The sequence below is a fragment of the Bremia lactucae genome, linkage group LG4 (genome assembly GCF_004359215.1).
Source record: "Bremia lactucae strain SF5 linkage group LG4, whole genome shotgun sequence".
NCBI classification, from domain to species: Eukaryota; Oomycota; class Peronosporomycetes; order Peronosporales; family Peronosporaceae; genus Bremia; species Bremia lactucae.
The window spans coordinates 7403667-7430193 of record NC_090613.1 but is presented as its reverse complement, the minus strand read 5'-3'; the positions used below and the strand labels follow the sequence as shown (position 1 = coordinate 7430193).

General features: G+C 44.9%; 4 protein-coding genes across 4 annotated transcripts; 2 read left to right on the top strand and 2 right to left on the bottom strand.

The window, feature by feature from the left end:
• Nucleotides 1–5626: 5626 nt before the first annotated feature.
• Nucleotides 5627–11857, bottom strand: CCR75_002007 (uncharacterized protein). The gene is made up of 13 exons (XM_067960107.1): nucleotides 11750–11857; nucleotides 11660–11687; nucleotides 11466–11599; nucleotides 11265–11401; nucleotides 10929–11197; nucleotides 10514–10866; nucleotides 10200–10443; nucleotides 9842–10117; nucleotides 9663–9776; nucleotides 9129–9592; nucleotides 6478–9061; nucleotides 6300–6427; nucleotides 5627–6237 (listed from the first exon to the last, which is right to left on the bottom strand). Exons 7-11 carry the CDS (start codon nucleotides 10221–10223, stop codon nucleotides 8788–8790), a joined length of 1152 nt encoding a protein of 383 aa, XP_067816888.1. The 5' UTR covers nucleotides 10224–10443; nucleotides 10514–10866; nucleotides 10929–11197; nucleotides 11265–11401; nucleotides 11466–11599; nucleotides 11660–11687; nucleotides 11750–11857; the 3' UTR covers nucleotides 5627–6237; nucleotides 6300–6427; nucleotides 6478–8787.
• Nucleotides 5812–7019, top strand: CCR75_002008 (uncharacterized protein; the record flags this gene model as incomplete). The annotated part of the gene is made up of 3 exons (XM_067960108.1): nucleotides 5812–6242; nucleotides 6306–6427; nucleotides 6478–7019. 3 exons carry the CDS (start codon nucleotides 5812–5814, stop codon nucleotides 7017–7019), a joined length of 1095 nt encoding a protein of 364 aa, XP_067816646.1.
• A 136-nt stretch (nucleotides 11858–11993) lies between the features above and the next one.
• CCR75_002009 (uncharacterized protein) lies at nucleotides 11994–16209 on the top strand. Its single transcript, XM_067960109.1, has 2 exons — nucleotides 11994–13498; nucleotides 13572–16209. The coding sequence occupies exons 1-2, from the start codon at nucleotides 12094–12096 to the stop codon at nucleotides 14081–14083; spliced, it is 1917 nt and encodes a 638-aa protein (XP_067816889.1). The 5' UTR covers nucleotides 11994–12093; the 3' UTR covers nucleotides 14084–16209.
• Nucleotides 14890–16068, bottom strand: CCR75_002010 (uncharacterized protein; the record flags this gene model as incomplete). The annotated part of the gene is made up of 1 exon (XM_067960110.1): nucleotides 14890–16068. One exon carries the CDS (start codon nucleotides 16066–16068, stop codon nucleotides 14890–14892), a length of 1179 nt encoding a protein of 392 aa, XP_067816394.1.
• Nucleotides 16210–26527: the final 10318 nt, after the last annotated feature.

Sequence of the window (26527 nt, the reverse complement as noted above, 5' to 3'; positions counted from 1 at the left end):
GCTATTGATCCACCTATCCCACGTCTAGTGGTGGGAAGCATCGTTTGACGCGAGTTGACCGTGAGCTTGGCGCTCAAAAACGTCAACGGCGTACGGGCAATCTTGCCGAAGAGGTACCTCGAACTCCCGAGTTTTCAGAAGACGGGTACCCTAGCCACTTCACCAGATACTGGTATCGACCATTACGACGACTCGCTTTAAAAGTTTCTTCACATAAAATTGAAGGTTCCCCCGCGCATCAAGCAGCGCGGAGGGAGGCGAAATTTCGGCGGAAGCATATGATGCTCTAAGGCACGAGTTGCAACTTCTTCGTGAGATCCTTGCTCGGGTTGAGAGCTCTTATAAGCGGTTCGGGGCCGTCTTTTGACGCTAAAGCGTCAGCAGTCTCGTTTAGGGGGCCAGCTGGACATTCTGGTGAGGATGCAGCAATCTGCGGCACGACCACCTGTCTCGGCGCAAGCGCCTTTAAGTCCACATGGAAGGGTCCCGATATGGCTTAAGTAAGCCAACGTAGAACACTGGGTGTGTACGCAGCTTGCTAGGAAGGTTTAGCATATAAGCTAGGTCCTTCTTGGCCACGACCGTAAATGGTCCAATAAAGCGCGGGCGCAATTTGGTCTTGAAGACCGCGGAAACCAAGTTGGTAGGTAGATTTTTAGCGTTAGTAAAACTCGGTCTCCGACCATATAATAATTAATACAGCTTCTGCCTTTGGCGTCGGCTTGTTCTCTTTGTTTGTATTGGCTGCCAGCCATCGTATCCTTTACATGTCTTGAGACACTAAATCGCGTCGCGAGAAACTTGCTTACTTGTTTCCGAACGGAACAGGGCTGATATCAGCAAGCCTATCGGCTAATTCTCCCCCACCAAGCCCTGAACCACGCAGTGGTATCGTTTACGGAACGCGTGGGTGAGTGAGACCGTTGACATAGAACGGAGTATAGCCTGTAGAGGCATGTATAGCGTTAGTTAACGCAAATTCGACCACTGGGAGCATTGAGCTCCAGCGCTTTGGTGTCTGAGCCCACAAACTGCGTAAAACGTCTTCAATGACGCGATTGACACGTTCAGTTTGACCATCGTTCTGCGAATGATCTGCAGTGGACATACCCAATCTGGTGCCAAGCACTCAGAAAATTGATTTTCAGAATTTACTCGTGAAACGGGGGTCCCGATCAGAGACAATTGCCACTGGCAAACCCTGTTGTCGAAACACGCGATCGATAAACAGCCTTGTTGTACCTTCACCATCAATGGAATCCGGCACGGCCGCTAAGTTAGTCATTTGCTCAATCGGTCAACAAAGACCACTATGCCGGAGTTACCGGCTGAATCTTTCGGTAGACCGAAAACAAAATCCATACTAATGGACTCCCAACAAGCTATGGGGACGGGAAATCTCGCCAGTGGCGCAGCAGCATGCGCCGAGGGTTTAACCCGTTGGCAAGTTTCGCATGTGCGAACATATGTGCTGACCCGTTTATAAAGTTTGGGCCACCAATAAATCTGGCTTACAGAGCCGTAGGTCTTTTTTTCACCGAGATGACCACCAAGAACAGTTTCGTGTGCCTCATAGAGAATTGGGTACTTCAAGTCTTCATCATGAGGAATAACGACACGCGGAGGGTCGGCGATGTCTGTGCAATTAAGCAACAGGTCGTTATCAATAGAAAATCGATGTAACCTTGCACGAAAACGTGCCGGCAATCAATTACCTGAATTGGAGTTCTTAGAGCTCGTAGCAGAGCTACACACTATTCATTCTTGGCGTAAGCCGAACGGATTAATTCAGAATAGGCGACGTGATAGTCGTTAAATGAGAGAGCTCATAATCCGGCCTGCGAGATAACGCATCGGCCAAAGCATTCTGCTTGCCGGGCTTATACTTCACCTCGATTTTTGTATTCCGCGAGAATAGCCATCGGGCCATTTTCTGTGAGAGATGGGGCGAGTTAGTCGCCGTGCGTAATGACGCGTGATCTGTATATATCATAAACGGCTTAGAGCCGAGCAGATGAACTCTGAATTTGACGAGATCATACTTCATAGAAGTAATTCTTTGTCATGGGCTGGGTAGCTCTTTTTCGCAAGCTTTAAGCTGGCTAGACTCGAACATAATAACACGTTCATGCCCATCAACATCTGTTTGTAACAGAGCACTGTCAATGGCAAAATCCGATGCGTCACAGACGACACTGAAAGACCAATTTGGATCGGGGCATGAAAAATACTATTCTTAACTGCTCGAAAAGCATTATGTCCAATGCTAGCCCAGCACCATTCTGTATCCTTTTAAGGAGATTCGATAATGGCCTAGCCATATCAGCGTAATTTTCGCTATATTTGGGTAAATAATTGGCGAGACCCAACCACTTACGCAAATCCATTTGGTTTTTAGGAACCGGTCAATCTACTATGGCTTTTTTCCGTAGGAGGATACGCTATAAGGCCTCGCATTCCAGTGAAGCATCCCAAAGAGAAATTTCGTCTGCGCCAAAAATGCTTTTATGAATTGACATACAATTTATTTGTGCGCATACATTCGAGCACTGCTTGCAAATGGTCTAAATGGTTTTGTATATTCGACCGACTCTGGTCCGCACGACTATGGACAAAAAATTCTTCAAAAAAAATCTATGCATAACCTCGATGAGGGCGAAAAAGTTGCGTCACTAGACGATTAAATGTTGCGGGGCGTTGGAGAGACCTTGTGGCATAACCTACCACTCCCATAACAAACCGCTTGGGGGTGCTAACTGCTGTAAGCGGGATATCGCTAGCTCGCATAAGCAGTTGGTAGTAAGCATCGACTAAGGTCAGTGCACTGTACATTTTTGTACATCCCACTTGTTCTGAAGAATATCCTTTCTAGGAATGGGGGATTGTGCTGGTATAGTGACAGCATTAAGCTTATTATAAGCATGTACAATGCGCCATTTACCATTTGGCTTTTTGACACAAAATGTCGGTGTCGAATGAGGAGATTTGCTCTCTCGTGGTGCCACCTCGGCCGACCACACTCGGTGGACTTGAACGTGCCACTCCACGTCTTTCAGAGATATTGCACCATTGAGGTCCTGGCGAACCACCAACAGTGTCACTACTGATACTCAGTTTGATGCCACCTCGGCCGACCATACTCGGTGGACTTAGACGTGCCACTCCACGTAGCTCAGGGATATTACATCCTTGAGGTCCTGGCGAACCGCCAACAATGCTTTCAGCATTCAGTGAATCGTTATTACAACGAGTGTCAATCGACGGAGTACGTGCCGTTCCACTTCTTTCTGCTGAGTCGGACTCAAAATTAATGTTTATAACATTGGAGTTTATTAACTCAGTTATGCCAATGTCTAAAACACTGCCAGACTCATTTGATGATCTGCGCCAATAGCGCTTTTATTGCCTAGCAAAGGTGGGTTCAAGACTCTCTAAAACTTTGCCAGAAACACTGCGAGTGGCGCCTAAGGTCTTAGACCTCCAATCGATCCATCGCTCGTGGTGTTCTAACCAGGCCATACCAAGGATGAGATCATATCTCGAATCCAAATCAAGGACGAGACAGCGTTCCAAACTGTCAAAGTCCAGATACTTTATACCTAAGTTCGATGGAACTTTAGGAACAGTGACACGAGTCCCTGTCGCTAAGTGAACAGTGATTGTATCACCTTCATGCGCTTTAAGCGCCTTAACGTATTGTTGACTTCCTTCAAGGGAAAAGCGTCGAACATAATTGCAAGACGCTCCTAAGTCAATTAAAATTGACAACGGCTTATCAAAGTCCTTTACAGTCGCTTGAGGGACTAGCAAGCCAGGTTCTACTCTCGCCCCGTGCCATTAAGCACCGAGCTTATTGGAGCTAAGTTCTGTTTATTCGAACCTCCTAGAGGTTCAACAGAGCCTAGGTCTCCCCCAGTAGGGCGCTTCGCACCTACTGAGTATCAACGTTTTCCCGCATCGTACCAGATCTCTGGTATAGGTCGGAGTTGGAGTTTTATCGAGCTTTAAGCGAATTTCGTAGGGGGCAGGCCGGACGTAAATGTTTCGTGCTTCCGCACAAATAACATCTACGGATGGTCTCATGCTGTTCCACAGCTTAAAGAGCCTCTTCTCCTTCTTCAACGAGGGTTAGGTCCATGGGTTCCGCTCGATTAGACGGAACCCATGTGCTCGAAGAGCTTGTTCAGTAAGCAGGCATGCTAACGCGAGCAGACTTAAAGTCGAACTCAGCGCGTAGCGCTATGGCAACTGCCTCTTCGAAAGTAGCAGGATGAGATCGGAATAATTCCGTCCGGGCAACGCCCTCATTGAGACCCTCAAAAAATTGTTACGACAATTGCTTCTCGCACCGGGTCTTGATGCATAGATGCAATGAGTTCTCAACTCCTAGACAAAGTCCCCTACGATTCGTTTACCCTGTCGAGTTGCTAGGAGCCGTGCTCGCATGCGAAAAGCCTGATCACGCGGTTCAAACATGCTGATCATTTGCTGTTCCAGCGAATCCTATGAGGAAAAAGCGTCGTTTATGGATGTGCGGCACGATAGTGCCCACTCCATGGCTCTACCTTCAAGTTTGGAAATGGCCATTGCCACCTTTTGCATTTCTGTTAAGAACAAGGCGGAATCAATGGACATTTCATCTACTTAATCCAAAAAGGGGGATTTTCTCTTATTTTTCCCTTAAATGTCTTCACATTTACAGCTAGAGGGCGAGCCCTCGGCTCTGAGTCAGGTACATGGATGTACCGGGTTGGCATAGATGCCGCTACGTGGTCCTGTACCTGACCGATCAGGGTGGCTTCGTATCGCATGAAGGCTTCAAGCCTTGCATGGAGGACCTCTGGGCCCTGGGAGATAATAAATTCCATGTGTTCAAACCCAGATAAGATTTTGAGCTTGTCATAAGCGGCGCGTTGCGCTTCTGACCGTTCTGGAGCCTCTTCCATTTTCGTGAAGGTTTAGTCTTGTAAAGACCCAGGTGCAGATTGGCTACGAGTGCTACCAGGTGTAACGGAGCTACCTCACTCCTAAAGTCAGAGGAAGACTTTCATACTCAGAGAGTCACTTAGTTTTATTGAAATAATGGGTTTAACAGCTCAGGGAGTAGTACAAGCTATTAAAGCTTAAGGAATGCTAGTTCAAGATTCGGTGTTCGTAGAACCAAGTGGCAACTAGTGCTCATGAGGATATACCATAGAAAGGCTTCTATCTCTTACAGACCAACGCGCATGTCTTAGGAAGGCACTTAAACGCTTTAAGATCAAAGGAAGAACTGCACTTAATTTAATTATTTAATCTAAAACCTTACCCTAGCTAATTTAAAATAGATTTCGGCCGCCAGATATAAATCTGGCGGCGACCAAATCTGTTACCCATAATAATTGGGATTTAAGTAAGTAATTAACTATTTTAGAATATGATAAAAGGGTATTTTACGCATAAAGTAAATGTACCACAACAACGGTTCTCCAACCGCATTTCATTACGTCTGGTAGGGCGCTGTACATACATATTGTGGACGGGACTCAAGACAGTAGCCAATGGGCATGCGAGACAGTAGCAAATGGGGTGGACTTATTAATGGTCGGGTAGCAATAAAAAAAGTCGGGTGGCAATATCATTGCCCTATATTAATTAACAATCTTTAAGTGTTAGATTCACGTGACGATACACCCCGTTACAGTTGTGAGTATTTAGCAAAAAGGGAAGTCATTTCGACAAGTGCCACAGCCGGTGGCGGGAGGTGTAATTCTTTTACAAAATATTTTAGTGACTTTTGAAAGTTTGGTTTAATTTGCCACTGTCACAAGCATGAATAGCGTACTATCAATGTTGACTTGGGGCACCTGGGATGAGGCTGATTGGGTTACTTTAAGCGCTGCAACCACAATTAGTGTAACGTCTGCTGGTCAATTGCCAACTATTTCGCAAAGAGAGCGAAGTCGACGCAAGCTGTATAAGAAAGGCCTAAAGGCGCCGAGAAACTCGCAGCTTTGGTTTGAGGAATTACTGGAACGCGTTGAAGGCACAACTTTTGGCCGATCGAAGCTCAGATACTACTGTAACCCTATTAACATCTCTTGCAAGTCAAGTCAAGCGAAAGAAACACAGCAGCAAATTATTCCCTGGGCCGATCTTCCGAGGGGGATTCATCCACGAGACGGTAAATTGCCTCCAGAGCGAGTGACGAAGAAGCGACAACAAGTCGACAATCTCGCAGTCTTCTTGCAACGTATCCTTCGGTACGGCAATGTTTGTAGAATTTGCGCAAACCTGGAGGCTAACGGATATTTTTTCAACTGCAGGCCAGACGATGTTGTCGTGGAATTTTGCGCAGGGTCTGGATACGTGGTGCTACCGCTTGCTTTTCTCTTTCCACAATGCAAGTTTATTTTGCTCGACAAAAAGAAGCCTTCGCTTGCAATCGGTGGGAATATTTGCTGTTTGCCTGTATTGTTGTTGACCGATTTTTTCCAGCCAAAGAGCGCATTGCTGCTGCACAGCTCACAAATGTAGATGTATTCTGCGGGTTCGTCGATGACTATCACAGCCATTTTAATGTGGGAGTTGCGCTGCACGCGTGCGGTGAAGCTACGGACATGGTAATGCGGAAGTGTCTAGCAGAGCGAGCTGCGTACGTTCTTGCCCCGTGTTGCGTTGGTAAGATCAAGTCAAGTGGACTTACGTACCCCCGGTCGGTCACCTTAGCAAATGAAGTCTCACGCGTTGAGTATGAAGTTTTGGCGAAAGCTGCGGACTTTGGCCATTCAATTAATACTGAAGTGGCGCACGCTAATATAAACCGTCGGCGTCGGCGATGCAAAACCCTTCTTGAGAGTGATCGCAATATGTACGCTGAAGAGGCACAGTACATTACTTTTATGTTTGTAATGTACCCGTCAACTGCCACACCCAAGAATGACGTTTTAGTAGGAATTCCACGCAATCCTGCAGTTGAAGCGACCGAACAAAGAAATGCTGACGTTATGTTTCATTTAATGTGCAAATCCCCGCTCTGAACGAATTAACCGCAATAAAGGAGATACATCCGTTATGCCAATATCGTTTCAAGTGTCGAACTTTCTAAGATAACGATAATTTTTTACCCGTTGCAACAGCTCGCGAGTATCGTTCGATTGAAAATCCCGGCAATCTATTAGCAACAGTGGCACTGAGTCGAATGTAGTTGTGGCTATCCCTGTATCAAAGGTCATGATACCTTCTAAGTTCATAAGCGCAAATTGCATTTTTGCCGCCCAAATATGCGCGATTTGAACCTTTGTTTGCATTGTTCGCAAGAAATCTGAGCATGGTACACCCATGAGTCGCGTCACGAAATCTTCAGCTACGTCAGCTTTTCTTGAAGCAGTACAATCTTCGACAGATACTCGGAGCTGGTATCTACCAGTGCTAAACTGAAATCCCACCACTGACTTGATGCATCCGCGTATTTGGAATCTAGCTGTCGTCAATGCATCGATCGGTGCTGACATTCTCGGCAAGCGGGCATCAAAGTACTGGAAAGGTTGTTTTGGATTCAGCAGCGGTCGTATTGTTGCCAATCCATTTGTATTATCAATTTGATTTAGCAGCGATATGCTTGAAGCCGACGCACCAACGGCAATGCTTGATGATCGTTGTGGTGACAAAACAAGGATGTCTTGAGTCATTTTCATTGACGTATTCGTTGCAACTTGACCGGCTGATGATGGTCTGGCCCGCTTTCTAGAGGTGTTGGCTTTTTCTTTATTCGAATCATCCGAACTTACCAAGTGTCGAGGGGTATTAGGACTGTAAAATAGATGTTCAATCATTGGATCGGTATTATCACTGTCCAATATTTCGTTTGACGAGGGTGCATCGACGAAAACTGGCAGAAGTGCACTATTAATCGCAGCTGCTTGGCTAACTTTTTTTACAGGTGCCGACAAAACTTTTACAGAACCTAACTGAGAATTATCGTTAGGTGCTGCTTTCATCAGCCGACGCGGAATTGCAGGCAACTTTTGCTGTGAAGAGTTAAATTGAGATGTCATGAGGGCAGTCGAGTAAACTCCAGCACTCAATCCATCCGTCTTCGGTGGATGATGTTTGATTCCAGTGGCGCGTTTTGGTCTGACTGTTGAGTTCTCCAACAGTTGACAATTATCGTGCCCCAGCAATAGCAGTCCATGCCTCACGGGTACATTCTCGACAACTATCTTGGTACCGCGCGTTACATTGACGCTAAGCTGCGGTAGTGGGGTAAATTCGAATCCAAACACCAACTGGTGACCATCCGTGAGCCCAAGCTTAAGCGTACGTGCTGGTCCAGCGGTAGAAAACTCGGTGCGATACTCGAAATTCGCTCCAATATTGGCCACGTCCACTAACTACTTATTGTAGCCGCATCGTAAGTCTATAATTTCTAGCGCTACGCATTATAAATCGTTCACCTTACCTGTAAAATGCACATACCCTGGACAGTGGCACCATTACACTTTGCGATGTCTGCGGGCAGCGCTGGAAGACAGCTTTCATGCAAATCCGACTGCATTAACCGCCCAAAAAGATACGATCCATACGGCGCCTGCTGCCGGGCGTTGCCAGATGAAGCCTGGAACTTTTCAAATTCTCGCTTTTCCCACTCTGGGTTCAGCGCATCGTACGGCAGTTGCCGACGCTCGCAAGCTCCTGCCGTCATGGTCGAAGTTAAACTAAATTCTTAACCTATACAATAATCGGTAATTTTATTTATAAAATTTAACATAATAAAGCCAGATTTTTCATTGCGTTTCGACTTCGTGGTCATTTCTTGCCCGCTTCCAACTCCACGGGTGAGATTTCAGGCAGGTTGTCGAGGTCAAAATCCCCGGACTCATCGAAAAATGACTGAGGCTGGCTATGTGACTTGCTGTATTTTTTGCTGAAACCGACGGTCGTCGATACAGTACTGACAGCAGCTTTAAATTTGCGGCGTGCATTAAAGCGGCGTAACTCCTCCAGAGCGCTCGTGAGCTGCACAGTGGCAACGTCCGTGCCTGTGACCCAGCGATGTTTCAACAGCTGATCCACTGTTGCGCTGTCAATCCATTGCAAATTAGAAACATGCTAAAAGCAGTAACAACAGTGGCAATAACAGCACGAACCGCTTCTCCGGCTCCACGACAAGCATCTGCGTCAAAAGGTCCTTGGCGTCGTCCGAAACGTGGTCCCAGTACGGTGAATCAAATTGAAATTTGCCCTTTTTGATTTTCTTAAACAACGCATTGTGATTTTCATCGTGGAACGGTGGGTAACCGCAAAGCAAGATGTACGTGATGACGCCAATGCTCCAGATGTCTACCGTCTTTCCGTACGCCCTGCCCTCAAGAATTTCTGGAGCTACATACCCAGGTGTGCCACATGCCGTTACAAGGCCTTCACTATCAAATTCGATCCTCTTTGCAAAACCAAAGTCTGCCAATTTGATGGAAGCATCGTCGTCTTTGCTTGTAAGTAGGAGATTTTCAGGCTTAAGATCGCGGTGCACAATGTTGGCATCATGACAATACTTGATGGCCTCAAATAATAATTTTATCAGATCGCGGGCTTCTCTTTCGTTGTAGTACGACTAAAAGAATCGACAAAATTGAGCAGATGAGTAAAATTCTCATAATACTAAGTAATCATCAAATACCAACCTTCTCGACAATGCGGTCAAAGAGCTCGCCACCTTCCATGAACTCTGTCACTAAATAGTAAAATTTATCTTCGACGAAAAAGTCGTGGAGGATCATGATGTTCGGGTGATTCATCTGTGGGCAAGTCAGAATGTCAATTTTGATGATCCACGACATAACATTACGAGGTTGTAGCTCACCTGTTTCAGAATGGCAACTTCGGTCGTAAGAGCTTCAATATCCTCTGCCACTAATCCCTCGCGCTTGATGCACTTGATAGCGTAGCGCTGACCCGTGGGCTTATGAACCGCGATGCGCACGACTGAATAGGTCCCCGAGCCGATAATCTTGCCCAGCGTATACTGCTCTTCAAAACTATTAGCGTTCGTGGTAGACATAGTCGCCTTGCCGTTCACTGTGGCAGTATATTCATCCTTTAAATTCAGCTGCGAGTTCCTATCTATAACATCGAGGTCCTTGCATGTGCAGATGAAGATTAGCTCCCAAGTTTAGACTAATGATTGATATTTTTGCACTCATAGCTGCAAAACGGCTTACAGGTTTAGATCTAGCGCAGCCCATAGGACACCTAGTTTAGGCAATTTAAGGGAGGGAGTCAGTCAGGTGAAGCCGTCGCTTTTGGTTGTGTTGTGCTGTTGCTGCCGTTTACTGAAAGGGCTAAACCGGAAAATCGCTACGTCGGCCAATTAGTATTAATAGAGAATAGAAATGATATGGTAAGTGCAGGTTACTAATTATGGAGTTCTAATGTTCGATATTAAGTAAAGGTAAACTTGTCACCCTAGGCAATTGGGATGTCGATCGGGGATTAGATCACAAAATTCTTTGAGTAAGATGCGACAAGCACGTACCTGGCGAAGCTTGGTGTTGAGCTTGGGTTCTTCGTAAGATATACGATTGATGGACCTTCTAGAGCTTGTGCTCTGACACATTAAGCGTTGCTGCTTGAAGCTTGCGGACTTTAAATCCAACTTTGCGCTGTGGGACCTCGAATTCACGTTTAATGGAGATCGCTGATGAGTTGGTGGGCCTGTACGTGTGCCTAAGCCGTAGTAATCTCCCTAGTATGCACCTATAGCCATTAGATGTTGCAAATTGTGTAAATGTGGCAGTTTTTATAGACCCGTCGAAGTTTTGTGTTCAGCTTCGGCTCAACGTATGACATATTGGTATCTCGCTGACGCAGTCGCCTTTTCACGCCGCTCTGCAACGAATATTTAAGGTTGACTTTACTTCTTTCATATAACCATGCTTAATAGGATGTACCTTTACGTTTATTCGTTTCGAATCGGAAGTGGCGAATGACGAAACCACATCACTTTTATTAAAGTAGTGCATATTGAGACACCCGCATCTTCACGAACCTTCGAAACAATTTTCGTAGCACTGCTATTGATTTCTGCACAGGTATTCTTCCATCGTAATATTGATAAGTAGCAGAGTGTTAATATAACGCCCAATGCATTTATTACGTTTGCTTTATCAAAAGCTGTCGGTGCTTTTGTACATGTAATTGGCGCCAATGATAGTCGTTTCTAGGGTTTGCGAGCAACGATTAATGAGCACCGAATACCAGAATTACGTTTTCAAGGAGCATCCTACCGATTGAAAAAGCTTTTTAGTTCTGCGCTTATGATAAGGAGAAACAGAATGCTTTTTCTTGAGCTGGTTAAATTCGATTGACGCAAACGTATCTTGTTCAACTTCTTTAAAGCTGCATTGAATAGCCCGGTGTTGAACTAATTTAGTTGCAAAAAAGTCAGGTTATATTGTTCACAACAGTTGCGCTTACAAACTGCTTGCCTTCAACCGGTTTTCGATGGGTTTTCATCCACTCCATAACTAGAAGAAAGAAGATAACATTGAAGGCATAAGGTTCCTAAATTCATTTCCGAGCCCACCTCGGTCCGAAAAGAAGGCGCTTTGAGCTGATCGTGCTGCAAAGCCACTATCAGCCAAGTCATAATTGAAGTCATAGTAACCTCCTACAGACTCACCTTTCGTAAGCTCCTGCTTGGTGATAGTCTGCGATAAAAGTGCAGAGTAATGTGACTTGAGGTGCATCTACCGCCTAAAAGCCTACTTACCAACGCTTTAGCTAGCTCACGGTTTTTCTCGGAAAATGCAGAGACTTTTTCACGCAGTTGATGCAGCTCCTGCATGATACTAAGAACGCGCGTGCTGCTGCCGCGCCGGTTCATACTTGTTGAGAGTTTGTCGTTTGAAGATCACTTTCTCGGACCAATTTTGGGACCTTATGTAATCACGACCCCGTTACACAAAACAAAAAATTTACTCTGCAAATAATAAAATCGAACGTTTAAACTAGGACCCGCTTCCACTCTCTTAGATTAATATTGTCTTGAGAACTTTTGGTCTCAAAAGTTATGTTCTATTCATTTCGGAAGGTCACATCGAGGATTCACGGAAGATGGATGAAGCGGCAGACTCCTACGGCTTTGGGTCCTTCTCGGAGCTTTTTGACAGGAGTCCGGCACAGATTGCGAAGCATCTTGATCTAGGTGCGCTAAGTCCCTTCTTTATGTCCGAGCGCCTTCTGTCGCGCTTTCGGCGACATCGGCATCGCGATGAACGCAGTGCCCTTCATCACCACGTCGCCGCCAAGTTTAATGGCGTGGGCATTAATGGTGGCCTGGGATCTTTAGACGTGGTCCCCCTTAAAATGGGTGGTGGATTTGTGTGGATGCAGTCATCACAGTCAGAATCAGACGCATGTCGGAGGCGCAAGAAGGAGCTCCAAGACATCACGAATCAGCAGACGCAAGGAGACGATTATAAATCGGTAGACGTACTCCATGTGCCAATGAAATATGTTACTTCAGTGCAGCCTAGCTCACTGCAGAAGCGAGCGCAGGGAGTGGAGGTAATATTGATGGGTCATAATCGATTCGAGTTTACCTTCATGCCTGGACCATTTGCTTGTCCTACGCACCGGGATGATTTTTTACAGGCACTTGAGAAACAGGCACTGGATAAACAGGCACATGATGGCTCTAAATATTCCGTGAAGTGTACTCCTGTAGCAGCTGAACGACATGAGAGAATAAAGCCAAAAGTGAAAACGCCGGATGAGACTGCTACTTCGCAAAAGGTGAAGTTTCGGCGGCTTGTCCGTAAGCATACCAAGCTGGAGGCAATGAGTGTAGAAGCAATCGACATCGCTAAGACGGTGCATGCAGGGACATACCAATTAGGAGCCTTGGCAGCGAAAATCCTTAAGTATTCGGAAGGTGCAGAGTATTGCACGGAAAACGTAGAAAAGCTAGCAGATAATCTGAAACAGATCAAGCAAGAATCGCAGGAAGCAGACGCGCATCGTACAACGCATATGAAGGTGAATTACTCAAAGAATATAGACGGCCTATTCGAGTATTCAGAAAAAGTCACTGGAATGCTGATGTCTTCCGCCGCGTACGAGCAGCGATACTTGGAGTACTTGGAAACACATGAGATCAACCATGTCACAAAAATGCATCCTGTGCAAGACAAAAAGGAATGCCAACATATTTTAAAGCACCATATAAATGAGCTAGCCGTGAGCACAGAAAGCGCAAAAACATTATATATGGAGACATTGGGAATTGATATCAGCTCAAGTTCAATTGTTGATGCAGACTTTTTTAGATCGGTATCGAACAAATCGTCGGGGTCGCAAATATGCAAAAATGACAAGACACCATTCCGGACTGCAGTTGACAATGCCCGGATAAAATTGTGGAACAGCTGGGCCGAGGAATTTACTCAGGTGTTCCAAACGACCAATTTGGAGCCACGTATTTCCGAGCGAAACACTCAATCTACAAGCCCACTTCCAGGTACTATACCTTTATTTTAAGTCGTACTTATTGAATTGTAAGTTTTATTTCATTCGTCTGTTGCGCATGTTAGTTTCGCGAAAAAAACGAACTCGCTATAATAGGCAGAGCGATATGTTTTCAAATCTGGAAAATTTTGATCCCAATGCCAAAGAAAATTTAGATGAGGGCACTGAAAATAATAATACTTCGATATCAAGCGGTGCCAAAGGTCAAAAGCTGCGTGCTAAGGATAGTCGAGTTTTGGCAAAATCGAGACGTAATACTTCCAGGCAAAGCGTTATGTTTTCACCTCTAGATGAGACGGCCAGTCGAGAGACACTCAGACAATCGCGCAAACCCATTCAACCAAGTTATCGAATAAATAAGTATCCTTGCAAGGCTAGCTCCCTCGAGATGGTAGTAGAAAACGATTCGAGTCTATGCCAGCTGTGCTATAGCGATGAAGCAATTGTGCATATGGAACCTTGCGGTCACGCCGTGTGTGGTTTGTGCTGGTCTCGATTGTCTCCGTCGCCAAAAAAAGCTGGGGAAAAGTCGCACCGCTTGTGTCCGTGGGATCGAGAGGTCGTGACGAAAAAGTGAATTATGGCAAACTGTACTGAATGAACTTTTTTAATGACAAGTAAGGTACCAAAAGTAAAGGCATTGGGCAGGATAAAATTTGCCCTGCTGAATCAGCGCACTTGACGGCGAGGGACGCCAAGTCTTGCCGGTTCCCAAATGGTGTTAATACAATGTGAGCATCTAGCGAGGTGTCACTCAGCCAGCACGAAACTGAAATTGATAAATTGTGAGTCCGCATTTTAAATTTGATTTAAAAGCGTACAAAAGTTGAAATTCATTAAAATATTTTCAATTACGGGGGCAACGCCATTTCATGTAATCGCGTCAATTTAGATTCCTAGTGTCATACAGGGGGGGCGACAGTAGCTAAGCCGACTTGCAATTGAGCGTGAAAAAAAATTGATTGTTGACGTATCAGCATCCCGGGCACCAGTGGTTACTGTTAAAGCTCAGCAAAAGGGATACCGTGCCACTGAATAAATTTCACAGCAGAGCCATTGATTTCTTTACTTGTTCCTACAAGGTTAGCCAAGCAGATAACGCTTTCAAACATTCCCCAGGTTATATGTTAATTTGTCGCATTTTTATCAATTTTAAAACCAACTCGAACGGGTTAGCTATTTATACCCTCCACAAGTCCCGCAGAATACATGGACAGCTGATAATAAATTTCAGGAGTGCATATACCTACGAGCTGCGTATGGACGGGAACAGCAAAGCCAATTCTACCTCACTCTGCGTCACTCCAAAAATGATGGCTGAGTGAGTTCTCGTTAAAGATATACCGAGGCAGAGGGCACTAGATTATCATCCATACTTCAAAACTACAGCTCGAGCGCCTTCACAGATTCCCACGTAAAGTCCGCATCGTCGCGACCAAAGTGTCCATACGCAGCAGTCTTCTGCATCACCGGACGTTTCAGCTGCAGCGTCTTTTGAATCATTCCCGGACGCAAGTCGAAATTCTTTTTGATAATATCTACCAATTCATCATCGGTGAGACCTTCCTTCACTGTGCCATATGTGTCGACATGAACAGATAGCGGGTACGGAACTCCAATAGCGTACGATAGCTGCACAATTACGCGATGGGCGAGGCCCTGCGCTACTATGGACTTAGCAACCCACCGGGCAGCATATGCGGCAGAGCGATCGACTTTAGTGGTGTCTTTGCCAGAAAATGCACCGCCACCGTGTGCGCCCCAACCGCCGTAAGTGTCAATGATGATCTTACGGCCAGTCAATCCGGCGTCACCGTGCGGTCCACCGATCACGAATCGTCCGGATGGATTTAAGTGGTAGACAGTGTTTTCGTCAAGGTACTTTTCAGGAATGACAGTCTGAATGACGTGCTTAATTAGGTCCGCCGAAATTTGCTCATTGGTCACGTCATCATTGTGCTGAGTGGAGATGACCACCGTGTGCACGCGCTGCGGAATCAACCGACCGTCCTCTTGCTTGTACTCAACAGTAACTTGAGTCTTACCGTCAGGGCGAATCCAGTCAAGTGTGCCATTCTTTCGCACGTCAGTAAGCTTTGAACCAAGCTTGGTGGCCAAAACGTGAGACAGCGGCATAAGTTCAGGTGTCTCGTCAGTAGCGTAACCAAACATTATTCCTTGGTCTCCCGCACCAACATCTTCGTCAGTGACAGAGTCAACGGACTGAGCGATATCAGGAGACTGCTGCTCAATGGCAACGATGACATTGACAGTCTTGTAGTCAAGACCCTTCGCAGGGTCGTCGTACCCGATTTCCTTGATGGTGTCTCGGATCACTTTTTCGTAGTTGACGACAGCTTTCGTACTAATTTCACCAAAGATCATAACCATGCCAGTCTTTGCGCATGTCTCACACGCAACTCGAGAGTTCGGATCCTCAGACACGCAAGCGTCCAGCACGGCATCCGAAATCTGATCACAGAGCTTGTCTGGGTGGCCCTCATTCACTGATTCGGAAGTAAATAAAAAGGTGCGGTCTTTGGAAGCGAGAGACAGAGTCATATCTATTTAGAAATATTAGACGGAGCAAATGTTCGCGTCGGCAAGCAGATTCCAAAATGTAGAGACTATTGATGGTGCAGCGTGCGTCAGTTCTCTACAATTAAACCTTGAAGTGTGAACACGAAAAACCCCAAATTGAAATGGTGGACCTGCGCAAAGGTCTTTTAACCAATTGCGTCGTGTTAGGACAGCCAATTATTTGGACAAATTGCGCCTGGTCAGACAAAGAGCTATTTTGCTGCAAAAGGGGTAGGCATAACTTATTTATGTGTGTTGTTCAAGAACTAATATTAAGTGCAAGGTGTCCAAGCCATAACAACAGCGCCGGTGAAGCGATAACTCGTCGTGGCGTAAACCTCTGTAGGCAGGACGGTCGCTGAGCATTTGCGTACGAACGTCCAAGCAGGCGTGCAATAACCCCCCCGCATTGCGGTTCCGGCATCTCTGTGTTCTCGCATATCCAATGCGGTGACGTGACGAATCCCGACTTCCCAAAAGCGGGAGGCACTAACTTGAGGAGGGACAACGTCGCCCCGAAAGACGGCTGCAGTCCGCGCAGTTCAAAGCATCTTTGACAGATGGTGCTCATGAGAAACCAAATTCGATTTTATTCTGAGGTCACCGCTTCGTAGTCATCGGAGAAACTTTCCAGTGAGCGATCAAGCATAGGAGGTGGAATATCCATTGCTCGCCTGCTCGCCGATGAAGGCACGCAAGAAGCCGGCCGCAGACTCCTGGTGCCGACCATTTCTCCCCAGTCCAGTGACTGACACCAACTTTCCCCAATACGCTTTAGCACTGGGGCACCCCCAGAAAATATGCGAAATGGCTTCTTTCTTGCCCACGCAACCCGGATGCGTACGACAACTGTTGTCCCCTGTGATGACCCTCGTGGTAAAGATTGAGTGTCTGGTGGCTACTCAATACCCCGTCCACTTTTGATACTCGTAGAGTTCATGAGCATGCTCCACTTGCGAAGGTCGCTGATGGAGAGCAGCTATTTGTAACGGAGTTTAATATCGTTACATGAAATCAACACTAAGGTTGTTAATAAATATATTATCTAAAATGTAGATGATATTTGGAGAATATTACTTGACATGGTTATATTTTTAAAGCTTATCCATTGGTAGAATAGACCATTACATCTACTTTCTCCGCGGTCCAGTCAGCGCTGGACGGGCGCAAAGAGAAAGACAGATACAACTTTTAGTACATGTTTTGCAATAGTTTATAATTAAGTTAGTGTTAAGTAGATAGACAAGAAGAACTTAATTATATTAATACAGTTTTGATTTAACCCTCTTCAAAGCAAGTGTTTTAAAGAGTAGACTTCCTCTGTTACGGGCTAAAGTTGCCCTAACGTTACACAATCCCCGTTAGGTACACTTGGTGTACTTAAGGAGATGGTCAATCCAGTACTCGGGTGTGGTGCACATTTGTTACCAGCTCTTGTGAATGTGATGCACATGGGTGCATTCACATTAGGAGGGATGACGGCTCATATAACATCCGACACGCTGAGGAGCAATTTCGCGAGATGACGTTCGAAAAAGAATTCCAACCGTCTTTGATCACACAGAGCTCGATGCTTGCGGTCTACGGCGATGCCAATCGTCTTGTTCAGCGCAAGTTTTTCAAAAGGGACTTTTGCTCGTTCCAATATCAAGACAAACAAATTTTGTATCGTAGCATGATGCAAAGGTACGTGCGTGTCTAAGCGAATAACAGAAGCTAAGCGATTGCTGGGTTGCGTCCACGCGGAGTTTGTCCAAGGGATTTAAAAGCAGTTGTTTCAACCTTTGGCTTAGTCGATCATTACGCGAGGGACGTATAGTGCGTCGCGCACTAACGACACATGACGAGGCTGATGCACTTGCAGGAAAATTAATATGAGAAAATTTGTGGTTTAAAAGAGGAGTATGGCGTCTTCTCCAATCTTATTCCGGAAAATATAGAGGCTGTGACTCTCGTCGCCAACGCATCTAGAAAAGGAAGGTTCATAAGCAGGTCACGCAGTACAACCGCAAGATAGAATGCGATATTGGATTCCAAGCACCTTTAGTAAGAAGGTATTTTTTGCGATAATATGAAACATTTAAGGTGTGATGCATTAATTGCTGGTTATTTTTGTTTCAATATTATACCGGCTAAGTTCTTGCTCCACTATGTAAGTGAGGAGCAGATGAGCTATTTTCTACCTGATCTGGCCAACGGCATTCAATTACATTGCTTTAATCTTACAGACCCTTCATCGGGCTCAGATGCTGATTATATGGGCTCCACTGGCGTTGAATGTGTAACAGGGTGTGCCAATAATATTGCTACCAAATATTATGTCTTATGACAGTAAATAATAAAGAAGTATGAATATATACCAAATTCTGTAATATTGACGCAACACGGTAATAATTCTGTTGATTGGTTGATTCAACTTTGAAGTAAGCGCCAATCGTCATACCAACCGATTGTGCGGTGCGCAAGTAGGCGCCACACATTGTTTGTTATCAATATAATAAAGTCTGCAGTAAATAGAAAAGCGTTACGTAGGAACTTAATCTATTAATTCAGTTTTACATTTTCCCTATTCTAAAGCCTTAGATTTTACCTTTGGTAGCTAAGTCTATTTAGCTACATAGAACCTTCCTCTGCACGTCGTGAACGTGAAGTAGTCGAGACACCTCACCTTCAGTGTAATCAGTGTAGGTTGACAAGTACTGGTAACAGTGCTAGCAAAAGGTCCTCCGTTAAATCTGGTAATTCTCCGTACTCCGTAGTCCGTTCAACAGCACACGCACGTTCCATCCGTAATTGACATGTTGGACGAAGAAGAAGGGAGCTTTCAAGCCCCTCAAGAGCTAGGAAAAAAGTAGCCTTGCTTCACCACCATGGCTTCAAACACGCGAAGGTGTTCAGAGAACAGGATGATCAACAGCTGGAACTGTTTATAGAGCAGCATTGTATCCTGCTAGCGGGAAGACGCTTTCGCGTCGACCCGAAAACTTAAAGAGTGAGATCTAAAATTTAAAGGCAGTCGAAGAAAACTCCGTACGACGATAATTCGTCGAATTAGATGATGCGATTGAAGCTCGCCGCATCGATGACGACGAAAGTAAAGTTTGGCATGTCCAACTTGGCCCGAGGTGCCAAATCTTGGGCCTTACGGCTGAAACTTAACGACTAATATATGTTAAGTCGCATGAGTGTCTTTAAGAATCGGCTCAGTCATACCTTTGAGCCGTCTTGTGCCGAATTTAGGGCTCGAGTAGAGATTCGAGATTTGAAACAGGGAAGCGAGACCTTCACACCAATGCTCAGCATACATTATACTGAGGAAGTTTTATCGATATTCATTCAATTGATAAGCAAACACAGGCAACTGTTTTTGTCAAGGGTCTGGCAGATGGTCGTCGCAAGACCCACCTGCTCAGCTCGAATTAGAGACGCTAGATCAAATTATCTCTGCAGCGGAGTAGAAAGACTTTCGCTGAAACAGGCTTTTGTCCACTCGGGTGCTTATCGTCCTTCGAGACAATAAGAAAACGTAGGTCCAAACCCCACGGGCCTCGTATGTAGAGAGCAAGAATCCTCGCTCGTCAAGTTACAAACAATTGTAAAAATACAATTGTTGTCAATGGACGGACAAGCGTGTAGTGCCCACGCCCAGTGCTACAAACACGAAGCTAAACAATCGATCCCCCCCTCGCTAGGAACGGCGGAGGTGCGGATCCGACGCTGTGGCAAACTCGCAATAACGAGGTGGATCTTTAAAAAAACGGTCGGGATCATTAGGTTCGGAGTGCCCTACTGATCCAGCAACGCAAAAGAATTTGCAGGCATTTTGACAAAATTTGCTCTTTACTCACAAACATTGTTTGTTACTGCCCCAGGTAATGAGGCTGACCTCATCAACATGAAAATTTATACTAGCAAATAAATTGCTACAAGGACTGAATTTGGCACGTGACGGCTCAAATGTTTGCTTGAGCCGGGTCGTAAGGACCTTGTACGACCCAAAAAACAATGTCGTCAAGCTTGAGCCCTAAGAATCAAGATTCGGCACGTCCGACAAAGTAAAAATTGCTAAATTTCGCTTTCGTCGCATCATCGTTTGTGCAGCGAGCTTCTATGGTGTCTTTTAATTCGACGATTTATCTTAAAGGAAGTTGTCTTCGACTGCATTAAAAAGAAAGATTTCTATCTTTAAGCTTTCGGGTCGACGTGAAAGCGTCGGCCCGCTAGCAGCATTTAAATGCTGCTGCCTCAACAGTTCCAACTGTTGAGCACCCTGTTCTCTCAGCAGTTTTGCATGTTGAGTCTTGTTGGCAAGGAGCCTTTTCTTGGGCCCCGTCGAGGTTATGTTGTAGGAACCTGGCTAAATTCGCATGCTGGTCGTCTCTTTTTGGCGCGAAAAACATGGCGCTAATGGCTGGCCCGCCTTTGACCAAACTCATCCGTTCGATCACTCTCCACTCGAGGTCACTCAAGTGAGTGAACATTTCACCTGTTGCCAATAAGCCATCTTTAGGGGCTTGAGAGCTCACACCGTATCACCTAACATATCCAAGTTGAATGGACCGTGCGAAGACCGTTTAATGGACTACGAAGTGCTACAAAGTGTAACGGAGCACTTTTTGCTAGCACTGCTAACAGTACTAGTCAACCTGCACTGATTACAGTGAAGGTGGGTATCTCGACTACTTCAAGTACACGACGTGCAGGGGGGGATCTAAAAGCTAAGAAGCCTTAGCTACTAAAGGTAAAATCAAAGACTTAAGAATAGGGAAAAAGTATAAACCATATTAATTTATTAAGTTTCTCTAATAACGATCTTCTATCTACTGGCCATTATATAAAAATAAGTAATTAAATATGCAGTGCGCCTTCTTACGCGACGCCTTACCGTGTCTTGTAACAATTGGCGGGGTTGATTAAAAGTTAAACCAATCAATTAATAGCAAATGTCTTATTGCGTCAATATTTCAAAATTTAATAATGTTGGAACTTTTAGGTCAAAACTAATGAAAGATAATAATTGTGTGCTTCTTTAATTAGTTTCTGTCACAGGTTTTACTATTAAATATTCTCCTTGTGGGAAATAGTATTTATCTAATGGGACACCTCATTGGACGTGGACACATTTGATCGGATAGCGCCTCCGTAGTTAACTTTGGAGATAACTCAAGTGCCAACGCTAGAACCGATACGGTTTTGCGTGATCTGCGTAGTAGCAAAGTCAATCAGATCTGCGTACTTGTCACAGATGACAGCTACGTGTCCGATATTCGGCACCATATACCGGTTGTGCTTTAGGTGAGTATTTTTTCCGAGGTCAGTCGCAAGACTTGACTCTCGAGATCCGCAATACGTCGTTCAGCAGCTTTTAACGCATGTGACTGAACGGTCGAAGGTAAGGTAGCCGCGAGTAGTTGGGCGAGATCGCCACTCCTATCGGGGCCACCTACACTGGTGGATGCGGGTGGGAATCAACAGAACTTTATATTAATATATTAAAATTTCTATTATTTAAGTAGTATTTATTTAAAAAAAATATATTATAAGAAGTCGTGTCGTGGTTTGGTGATGTTAGAATGTGTATGTTCTTAACAGGTGGGAAAGACTAAGAGCGTTCACACGTGGTTAGCAAGTCATAAAAGCGATAAGAAAGGGCAGCAAGCCGAGAATGAGCAAGAAGATGAAATGGAAATAGACACCAAGGATCGGAGGGGCTCTCTTGCGCATGCAAATTAATTAGTCCTAGGGATCTTACGCTAAATATAGATATATATTGCTTTTGTTTCTATCAATTTCTGCGGAAGTGCATTGCGTACCTTGCCAACAAGCGAATCTTTGCGGTGTTTTGAATTTAGCCACCACGGGCGCAAGCTTATCACAATTCTCGTGTATTTCAGTTTTTGCCGGCTTTTGAACGTAATGTATCTGTTAAATATGCATCTTGTTCTGTAACAAAAAATACGCCTATATTTAATGCCCTTTCACAGGCCATTCGAGCTATTGTAGCTGTAAAGGCTTGCAAAAAGAGCTACTCAGTATCAATTGTCAAAAAGAAATTTTAATTACACTTCTCATCAATACAGAGGTGATAATTAAGGGGTATCGTTATTCCAATTCCCTTGTATAATTTAGGGATAGAAATAGTTTATGCTGTTAATATTCTCTAGTTTTATTTAATGACAACAAACCCACGGGTACCGAATATGTGGCTAAACAGATTTCCTAATTTTAGGGAATTACGAAATCGACCCACCTAAATTACTACATCGACGCACCACGTGACTTACTAAATTTTGATTGGCTTCTACACACGCATTTTATGTGATATTATCTTTACGATCCTTCAGCGGGTTTTTTTTCTACGACATTTCTTCAACACAAAATCCCAAAAACACTCTTCCCTTCGCGACCGCTTAGCTCCTTGTAACGAATATTAACGTCACTGAGTGGTCATTGCCCACACAGTCAGAGTCATTTTATGATGACCCCCCCCCAAAATGGTCCGACGAGTCGAACAATTTTGTCACCACCTCTCTGGTTGTCACGTTAGAACCCAAAGGTTTAACGGACTCGGCCCCGGGTGATCCGGCGGTCTTTACAGTAGCCACTGAGTCGGGCGATGCCGGTGACTTGGTCCAGTCACCCACAATTGGTGCAGCAGGTGACTTGTCACCGTCATCTGCAATGTCGTCAACAGATGACATGTTCCAGTTACTTCCAACGGGAGTAGGAGGTGATATATTCCCCGCAATAGACGCATTAGCGTCTGCTAAATCATTTGCATTATTTGCAGCTGCACTGATCCAAGCAGCTGCTAGCTTTGTGGCCTTACTGTCCACGCGCACAGACTTATTTGTCGCCATGCTGATTTTGGTCAAAATCCACTAATGAAATAAAATCGGTATTTTGAGAAAACCAATGATGCAAAATTACTGTGAAAGACATAATATTATTTCTGTCACCCTACATCAGTCACTATTGTAACTGTTAGTTAGGGGAGATGTGACGGGGCGTCCTGTTACATTAATTTTGAGTTAAATAGTTCCAATAATACCAAATTTGGTAATATTGATGCAATATTTTTTTGAGTAAACCAACAATGCAAAATTACCGAGAAAGACATAATATTATTTCTGTCACCCTACATCAGTCACTTTTGTAACTGTTAGTTAAAGGTGATGTAACGCGGCGTCCTGTTACATTAATCTTGACTTAAATAGCTCCTATATTACCAAATTTCGTAATATTGATGCAATAAGACATTGGTTCTATTGATTAGTTGATTTAAGTCTAAATCAACCCCGCCAGTCGTTATAAGACACGACTGTGCGGTGCACAAGGAGGCGCCATACTTGGTTATTATTAATACAATAAGTTCAATAGTAGATAGAAGATCGTAACGTAGGAAACTATAATATATTAATACAGTTTTACTTCTCCTTTAAATTACTTTTAGTAGCTAAAGCCTCTTAGCTACCAAGAACCTTTTTATGTATCCTTGTGTACGAGAAGTTTCGAAGCACCTCATCAGCACTGTAATCAGTGTAAGGTAAACTAGTATGATCAGTACTAGTGAAAGCGTAACGGGGTGTATCGTTACATGATTTAACACTTATAGGTTGTTAATTAATATATTATCTAAAAGGTAGATAATTTAGAATCTTCCTTTAATGGTAATATTCTAAAAGCTTATTCATTAGTACATATAAACCATTCTATCTACGTTCTCCGCGGTCCAGTCAGCGCTGGACGCGCGCAAAGAGAAAGACAGATAAGGATTTGAGTACATGTTTTGTATTAGTTTATTATTTAGTTAGTATTAAGTAGATAGACAAGAAGAACATAATTATATTAATACAGTTTTTAAATAAACCCTCTCTAAAGCAAGTTCTTAAAGCGGGTCTTTCTCGGCACGTACTAGTGTACGTGAAGTGACGTGAGGCAACACTAGCACTGAGCAGTGCGAAGTTGACTTGTAATGAAGCAGTACAAGTCGGCAGTGCCCCGTTACACCTGATAGCACTTTGTAGTCCGTCCAAGGACCACAGTTCCATCATCTAACATGAAAATTACGCATCACGTTTCGTGATAGCTACTTCTTCTAAGTGACATAGAAAGGAGTGCGGTCGAACGAATGAGTTTAACCGTAGGGAGTGATGCCATCTTGACCATGCTGTCCGGTTTGGACAGAGATGCCCTCCATTCAGCCATCGCCAAGATCATACAACATGAACTTGACGAGATGAAGGAGAAAATAGCCTTGCTGAAACAACAAGGCTCTCGACAGGCAGAACTGTTGAGGTTACAGCAGGTACAGAACCCTGTACCTAGGATGACGCACATGCGTCATCCGGAAACCTTAAATATTGACATTTATAAGTATAGGGGAGTCGAAGAAGACTCTTTCTTAAGATGGTTTGTCGAATTGGACGATTCCATAAATGCTCATGGGTCGCGTTACTTAAGGCCTAGTGCCTAAGTTTTGGCACGACCTGCCAAAGTTGACTGAGCGAATGCGACTCACATCGTCGACGAGCAAATGCAAGTCGCATTCGCTCAGTCAAATTTGGCAGGTCGTGCCAAAACTTAGGCGCTAGGCCTTACGTAACGCGACCCATATGTCTTTGGATTGCTAGAGGCTTTTAAAGCCCGGCTCTAACAGACGTTTAAACCGCCTAGGGCTGAGTCCAGAGCTCGATCAGAGCTTCTGAAACTCAAGCAAGGCAAGCGTGACGTTCATGCTTATGCCCAGCACATACGACTCTTAGCGAGTTGTATAACAAATAACCCAGTTCAAGAACACACGTTGATTACGGTTTTCTTGCAAGGTCTTTCAGACGGTCCCGTAAATACCCACCTGTCCCGCTTGGAACTGGATACGCTTGAAGAAGCAATATCCGTTGCGGAACAGGAGGAATTTAGCTTGAGACAGGCTCAAGCTAGTTCGTCATCGTATCGTCCTCCAAGACGACACGAGTTAGGAGGTCCAGAACCTATGGACCTTTCTTCTATCGAAAGCGAGAGACCTCGCTTTTTGAGCAATAAGCGATTGCAGATATGCAATCGCTGCCAAAAATCAGGACACTACGCTCATGAGTGTAGTGCCCCACGCCCAGCACCGAGAGGTACTGAACGTAATTATGGACCGAATGCCAAAAAGGGCAATGGTCGTGGGTCCGACGTTGTTGCGAAATTGCAACAGCGAGGCGGACCGCCAAAAAATGGTAGGGGTCAATAGGGGCGCAAAGCCCTACTGATCCAGCAACCTCAAAAGAATTTGCAAATCTCTTGACTAAAGTTGCTCCAGACACACAATCATTATGTGCCTCTGCACCTGGTGATGAGGTATCCCACATCATCTTGAAATTATAAATGACAAATGATTCGTCACTTAGCCCTAGTGGGTGGAGCGTCGAATAAATTTGTTCTTCGCCAGTCGCTAGAGGGTCGTAGGCTCAAATATGTTGAGCGCGACATCCCTCCAACGAGGATGACGGTGCGTCTAGCGACAGGCGTATCGATAAGAGTACTGAAACGCGCAGTGAAATTTCACTGCACGTTAAGACATTTACAGTATGATGATGATTTCATCGTACTGGATTTGGATGACAAATTTGATGTCATCCTAGGTTTACCTTGGCTCAGAAAATACGAGCCAAGGATCAGCTGGCAGCATCGATCCGTAAAGATGCCTGCCACTTGTTCATCAGATGGCCATCTGATGAACGTCTTGGAGCGTCCACAAGCGTGTGGATGTACTACGAGTGAGTGCGATGGCCTCACTTGTGGTACGGTCGTTAGTACAACTGCACAAGATCACAGTGTGATTACCAATCACAATGTGGAGTCAGCTGCCGGCGGCTGTGTTAATGCACAGGCAGCGCCGAAGGTCCACCACTCGAAAAGGTCGAGTGGATTGAGACATGAATGTACGCTTAGTGGGCGACATTCAAGGAGTATACCGGTTGCCCAGAAAGGACAACACGATGATCCAAGGTCGAGTAGAGAGTCGATCATAGAGTCAGTCGATAGACGATGCGGGAGAAGCAGTGGTCCATTTTTACAGAATTTCATTGCCAATGCTTTGGACCGATAGAAACGGAATGCTGAAAAAAATAAAAGAGCAAACATTGTTCCATTTAATGCTAACGATCTAGACTCCTGTCTACGGCACATCAACCAAAACATGTAGTGACGAATGTGGCAGTAATAAATTACTGCCCAGGTATATCGGCCCGTTTCGTATACTGCACCGCAAACGCAATGCGTACACGATCGAGCTATCTTGTAAGAATCGTGTGCATTGTTGGTTTTGCGTCGGACGTATCCACCCGAACCATCAGTACGGGGCTTCGTCCGGTTCCAAATCAAACCAGCACGGCATAAGGAAAGACTGATGGCCCCGGGATGAAAACTTGTTCTCACGAACCAGACGTTCCACTAC